The sequence below is a fragment of the Protopterus annectens genome, chromosome 2.part0 (genome assembly GCF_019279795.1).
Source record: "Protopterus annectens isolate FY-2018-M chromosome 2.part0, PAN1.0, whole genome shotgun sequence".
NCBI lineage: Eukaryota > Metazoa > Chordata > Ceratodontiformes > Protopteridae > Protopterus > Protopterus annectens.
In genome coordinates, this window is record NC_056728.1 from 274,421,939 (window position 1) to 274,429,438 (window position 7,500).

Sequence of the window (7,500 nt, forward strand, 5' to 3'; positions counted from 1 at the left end):
CCAGTGGAAAAGTTATTTTCTTACATTAGAGACAGCTTTGACTTAGACAAAATAAAAATGACAGAGTGGACAAGTCAAATGTATTGGATAACAATGGACGCATGAAGTTTATATACAATATTCACATTGTTATGGTATTGAAGCTTTACAGTACTTTTGGGGGATTCTCCTTTTTATGGTTATATTACTGATTTAGTTTATTTTTGTTTAACACACACATTTTTTTTTAGTTCAATAATGAGATTTATTATCAAATTAGGGGGACAGCCATGGAAGCACCATTTACCCCCATGTATGCCAACCTCTTTATGGGTCTGTTTGAGTTACAGAATTTGTATAATCTTTAAATAATTTGGTTAAATACTTCAGATTTATAGATGATTTGATTTTTTGTGTGATGGTGGTCAAATTTTGGTTAATTCTTTTATATCTGAGTTACAATGGAACAGATATGGCCTGAGGTTTGATGGTGTTCAACACGGCAATAAGGTATTATTTTTAGACGTGGATTTGGGGGGCCATTTAAATGGTATGATTTACATGAAGGTCTATAGGCAATTTGAATTTGGTCATCATTTTTCTGGATGGCAAAAGTTGTCATCCACCACATTTGATAAGATCCTTGCTATATGGAGAATTGTTAGGCATTAGTAGGTTATGTCATGTTAGTGATGTTCTCATGGAGAAATTGTTGAAAATGTGTCATATGTTTAAACAAAAGGGATATAGTGAAGAAATTACTTTAGAAGTTCTGGATAGGATCTATGAAGGTGAACAACTGAATATGGTACAACGTAACAGAAAGGAAGGTTGGTGGCTATATACATGAAACAAATTTACGTAAGGATATTTATTTTCTAACTACCTATAATGTTCTTACTCATAGAATTGTAGACATTGTTACTTATTATTCGGGTTTTCTCTTGAAAAATAAGGATTTGCACGTTTTACATGTAAAACGTTTCCTTTCTTTTAAAAGGGGCTACAGTATTAAGGAATTAACTGTTCATAGTTATTTTTCTGTACCAGATGTGACCCCCCCCCCATTGAGCCACTTGATACGGGTATGGTGCCATGTGGTAAATGTTTAATTTGTAAATATGTAGTTAGAACTTTTAATAAAATTAATGTTTATAAATCAAATTACTTTTACTGCTGTAACACTGAGGGCATTGTTTATGCGCCAAAACGTAGTTGCAACCTCTTTTATATAGGGCATACATAGCAAAAGGGCTTTCACAGTAAAAATGCAGGAACATCTGAGGGTCATAAAGAACAAGAAAATGGAAAGACCTTTAACAGTTCTTTTTAAGTTGCACCATGTAGGAGACTGTAGTGGTTTGAAAGGTACTGTTTTGGAAAGGTTAATATTTTAAATGGTTCAGATTTTAAAAGTAAAGTACTATATAAGGAAACAGTATTTATTTTAAAGTTTGGAACACTAACACCTTCTCGTCTTAATGTAGATTGTAACTGGAAGTTGTTATTATATTATATTATATTTATTTATTTATTTGACATTTGTTAACCGGATTACTATGGCTGGGGCAGGATGCCCTTTTTCAGCAGAGACCCAAGGAGAAAAGATTCAGATTACATAAAGTAAGAAATACAGTAAGAATTAAACATTTACATGAATGAATGCTTTATCATTGTGCATAGCAAAAAGCGAGAAAAAAAACATCATATTTGAGATATATATAACTGAAGGGACTTTAGGACTGGAGGGTCTTTTATTGTTTTATTAAATGTGCTAATTGAAATGTATATTTAAGAAAGTGTTTTTAACTTGCTTGATAACTCTTTAAAGGCCAATGGGCCGAGGTGCTAGAGAATCTTGAATTTTTCTTTTAATAAACCTTTTGGATTTACTGGCTTTGTGGTCATTATATATCCCCCTGCGTCTCCGTCTGGGGGCTATGCCTCCCTCACAAGCCCTGATAATTATATATACTAAATCTGAGACCGTACAAGCCCTGGGGAAAGGGCATATCCCTCTATCATAAGGACTACTGATCTAGCACATCTGTTGACCATCTGTATATATTGGCCAAAGTGTGTCAACAATACAGAGGCCGGTTTAAATACAATTCACAATCAATATGTTTGGCGTTTTGTCAATTTGCTTAGCATCAAAACAGTAATGTTGAATTGCAAAACATCAACACCTTCTATGTATGCTCTGAGGTTACTTCTTGGAACATGCATTAACGCAAACAATTATTTTTTTTTGAGGGGGGGTACCCACTGCTAATTATATATATTAGCTCCGAGATCACTCAATCCCTGGGGAAGAGGAATATTCCCCTTCTCCAGGGATTATCCTTTATTGCCCAACTGCCCATCTGCATTGTCAGCCAAAGTGGATTGAAAATACAGAGGCCGATCTTAGCCACACTCAACCAACCTCATAGAACCCATCTATATATATATATATATATATATATTTATATTTATATATATATATATATATATATATATATATATAGGTGATATATATATATATATATATATATATATATACACAGATAGATATAGATATATAGATATAGATATATAGATATATTTATATATATATATATATATATATATGTGTGTGTGTGTGTGTGTGTGTGTGTGTGTGTGTGTGTGTGTGTGTGTGTGTGTGTGTTTGTGTGTGTGTTTATATATATATATATATATATAGAGAGAGAGAGAGAGAGGTTGGTACATGGAGCGAAAGAGAGAGGTTGTATATAAAGATATATATATATATATATATATATGAGAATATCCCCAGAAGAAAATAGTATGCTTTCATTCCTCTATAAATTCAGTTGTAGTTATGCTGTATTGACTATTGACTTTAGTTTTAGACACTTCCTGTCTATGAGCACATGGAGGGCTCAAAGTACTTCTAAGGAGGCTAATTGAAATGGTACATGTACTGCGCCAGAAACCATGTAATAAAAAGCTAATAGACTTTATTAAATATCCTAAAGTTAAGTTGAAAGCATGATACAAATTAACGTTTTTGAGGATAATATAATTCTTTAACAGATAAGCTCACAATTTAATGATTGGAGAAATTTATTAAAACATATCTTTCTTGAGGCAGCATTTGTCTGCAAACGGGAGGATTCGAGAAGGCATGGGACAGACTTAAATTAGTTCTATTGAGGAGTAATGAAATAAATGAAATGCACCAAACTTCATAACTGCAATTGAAATATTTTCCAGGAGCACAGAAGGTTACATACTATGGTAATCAATATATTAAAAGCTATGCTGCAGCATTAATTGCTTACTCTTCCAGATTTCTAGGTATTATGGAAAATTTGATTAATTTAATCCCACCATCAGTAGCAGCTTTTGGACAGTACTGTAGATTTGTGATCCATTAACTCCATACACATTTCCTATTAGTACTTATAGGTATATGTAAAGCAAGGTAATGCTGCATATCTTTAGTTTGAAAATGAGTACCTTTGTGGAAGGATGCCTTCTGTGAAAGCCAAATGGTGCTTGTGAAGGTGCAAGTGATGGCACTGGTACATGAAGAAGGAGTCTGGAGGTCACTTTTGGGTGTCTACTTGCTTTCACAGCTCTTTGCAAGGAGTTGATGCTGAAAAAGAATATGTTGCAAACTGAATTAAAGATAGCAAATAACTTTAAGTAATGGCAAAGCCTTTTTTTAACAGCTGTCAGTATGCAAATACTGCAGGCATGATTAACACCCTGCACAGAATGGGATTTAACACACCACTGTATAAACATACTAGTATTGAATTCATTGGAAAATCTTTGTAAGCACAGTTAATCTCTTTTCATGTCATACATATACATTTCAAATAACCAGAAAATATGTACCAGTGCTGTGTTAACTCTGCACACACAATGCAACACCATATAAAAGGCAAGACAGATGTTCCTGTTTTGTTGATTTTGCATTGCTATAAAAATGAAGTCACTGTACATGAAGAGCTTTAAAATAAAAGGAGTATTTGAAGAGCAAGCTAAAATGAGGTAGGTCAAGTCCTTTTTGGGTAAAATCCATGAATTAAAAAAAGAAAAGCAGATCACAGAGAAAGTTTTAGGATAGGTTAATACTGAGATATTAACTGATGCACAGAATAAAAAGTTGCCTTGTAGCAACAGAATATATTGTAGAGCTTGTCCACTTTTGTTTAACAAAACATTTTTTTGAATTTAATAATGAGTTATACCTTCAGAAACAAGGCACTGCCTTGGGGGCAGCCTTTGCCCCCATGTATGCCAACCTTAGTATGGGCTTGTTTGAAAGGGAACTCCTTTTTTTCATAAACATGTTGTCAAATATTATAGCTTTATTAACGACCTCATTTTTCTGGTTGAGGGAGGTAAAGAATTAGTTGATGAATTTGTAGCTGACTTACAAAATAATAGATTTGGACTAAAATTTGACAGTCTGAAAACTGGAACCTGTGTCCCTTTTGTAGATGTCATGGCAGACATTTAAGATGAGAACGTTTTAAAAACTTCAGTCCACAGGAAATTTAGTGAAGGCACACAATTTTTGTATGGAGAAACCTGCCATCCACCCCATACAATACAAGCTATTCCCTTTGGTGAATTTTTTTGCTATGTAATACTGAAGAGTATCTCAAACAAGAACTAGATAAAACTATAGATGTTTAAAAATAGGGGCTATGATGTGAAGACAATACATGATAGCTGGCAGAAATGGGTCTATATCACATAATCGAAAGCTAATAACTCCGAAGCCCAAAACCACGAACTGCAAACCTCAAAAGCTGACAACATTGAATCCACCAAAAAAAAATCCTAATTACCCAAAACAAAAAACAAAATGCTCTATGTAGGGGGGCAAGCCCCCCTGCACCCCCACACCCCGACTAGTTAAATATACCAACTCCGAGATTGCACTACAGTGCAGTAAAGGGAAATCTTCCCGTCCCACACTCTATGGCAATCTCCGTTCTACGGTTTGATGTTTTTGAACTTCGAGGTTTGAAGTTCGGAGCTTTGTGCTTCGGAGTTATCAGCTTTTCAGCTTACGATATAAACCTAGCAGAAATTCATACACAGAGTTAATGGACACCAGAAAAGTAACCAGGATGGACAATACACTGGGGCTGTGCATAAGAAAAAGACAAATGAAAATATATTTTTATTACAACATACAGTTGCCTTAGTCCCAAAATAATAGATCAAGTTAGACATTTCTGGAAATATATGACATCTTTAAGAGATGCTTCAGAGTGGTTGCACAAAGAACTAGCATTTTCCTACAGTAAAGGAAAAAGTATACAGATTTTTTAAGTAAGAGGTGAATTCAGTATTTCATCTCCCAATATACCACATAGTTTGACAATGTGTGGTACATTTGCTTGTGGCAAGTGCAAGGCTTGCAAGTATGTAACAAAAACTTTTTCTAGAATAAATAATATTTCTTTTAGAACTTGTGGCCATTTTACTTGCAATACTGAAGGCGTTAGTTATATATGCCTTGAGATGTCCTTGCAACAAATTTTAGATTGGAGAAACAAAAAGGTGTTTTAAAACTAGAATTTTAGAGCACGTGAGGGATATTGCTAATAAAAAAGCAGAGAGCTCTATAGCTGAACATTTTAGTTTGTTCCATGATGGAGACAGTAAAGGGCTGCAAGGCACTGTTTTGGAAAAAATACAAATATCTGGATTTGATGTTCCTTTTATCAAGAAACAGTTGCTTTTAAAAGAATCAGCTTACATTTTAAAATTTGATAGCCTGTCTCTAAGGGGACTAAATGAAGAATGTGATTGGAGAGTACTTCTTTAATTGTATGATTGTTTAACTGATGTAGTTGCATGTGTATATATGGGGCAAGTTTTTTTACTATGTGCTATACTCCTTGAAGGCTTTGGCCGAGATGTCAGAGTTTCATTAAATTTGTTGGATATACTGGTGGTTGTTTCTTTAATACTGAGATATTGCCCAATCAGGAAAACAAACTGACTTAATTCATTTCGGTCGAGATGGCCTTAGTGAGTGAGATTATCTCCATAACCTGAATGTATTCAGCTAAATATTGTTATTTGAGATCAACATTTAAGGTATTCTGAATACATATTGAGACTGTAATAGAAAATAAAAGGGATAGAATGAGGGATAAAAAATAAAAATAAAAAAAAAAGAAATAACTCACTTCAGTACAGTATTTAAATTGCACAATCTTGTGGCAAGGTACAAACTCTCCAAGCCTGTTTTATTAGAGAGGGGGATGTGATCAGGTCTGTGATCATAACTAAGTTGTTTTATGTTTAAGAAATTGATATTATATTCACAAATAAGCACTAGGCAATCAGTCCACAGACCAGTTCAAGCCTAGCCAAAAACCCTATTCAAAACTGCAAGATAGATTTGGAGAGAATTTGAGGCTGCCCATCCAGTTATCTACATTTACCTTGAAGATGGCAAGGATGCTACTCTGCTTCACATGTAGTGGAAATTTGTTCTAGAGGTGAAGGAAACATTGTGATAGGAATCTATTACATCTTATTTATCTGTTGATGAAGGTTTACTTCCTTTAACTGAGTATTTGATGTACCATTAGCTCTGTGAAAGAATAGAAAGTGAAATATGTTTAGATCTGTAATTGCATGAAAGGCTAGACATAAATCTTCATGGAGGAGTCTGTAAGAAACTGAGTACAGAGAAAGGGTTGCCAGTCTCTCCTGGTAACTTGAGGCCACTGATCTTTTTAGTTATGACTCTCTGAGGTATCTCAAGTTGTGTGATACGTTTATATATAAATACATGCCAAAAGGTACATTATATTCAATAATTGGTCTGATAAGATACAAGTAAAGGTAAATATGACTTCTTTGGATCTAGTGGAGATGCTTTTGGAAATTAGATGGGCCAGATAAAAGATTTTCTGGACTACTGTGAACACGATAGTTAAATGATTAGACATTTTCAACAAGAGTACCCAGATCCCTTACAACAGTGACTAATTGGAGTAGTGCATCTCTTGTATGGGAAGTGAAACTGTTTTGTTTACCAAAATGAACTATGCTACATATTTTATATTTAATTTCAGACTTTTGTCCTTGCACTAATTGTTAACATGGTCTAAGCCATGTTGAAGTAATTGTGAATCCATTAAAGATCAAATAACAACACTCAATTTAGCATCATCTGCAAATCTAGTTAATCGTAGCCAGGAATGCTGGCCTGAAGTCTGTGAAATACATGCCAAATAAGAGAAGACCCCCAAAGTGAACTATGTGGTACACCATTCATAACTTTTTTGCTTTCACAAATGGCAACTGCAACTCTAACCATATGGGTTCTGTCAGGCAACCAGTTAGCTATCTATCACTCAGTAGAAGGATCTATATTCATATTTACAAATCTATCAGTAATGGTCGCATGGTGAATAGTATGACAGGCTTTGGACAGGTGTAGATATGCTGTATGCATGATATAACCACTATCCACTGCATCACTTGCTTTTCAAAGAAATTAATGAGGTT

At 34.3% G+C, this 7,500-nt stretch overlaps 1 protein-coding gene across 4 annotated transcripts in view; it reads right to left on the reverse strand.

Annotated features, from left to right (window-relative positions):
* LOC122793065 overlaps positions 1-7,500 on the reverse strand; it is a 551,358-nt gene that overhangs the window by 362,297 nt on the left and 181,561 nt on the right. For all 4 annotated transcript variants that reach the window (XM_044060764.1, XM_044060763.1, XM_044060761.1 and 1 more), the window contains one exon: positions 3,466-3,604. In XM_044060764.1, coding sequence (XP_043916699.1) covers positions 3,466-3,604 — 139 coding nt within the window. The remainder of the gene's footprint in view (positions 1-3,465; positions 3,605-7,500) is intronic.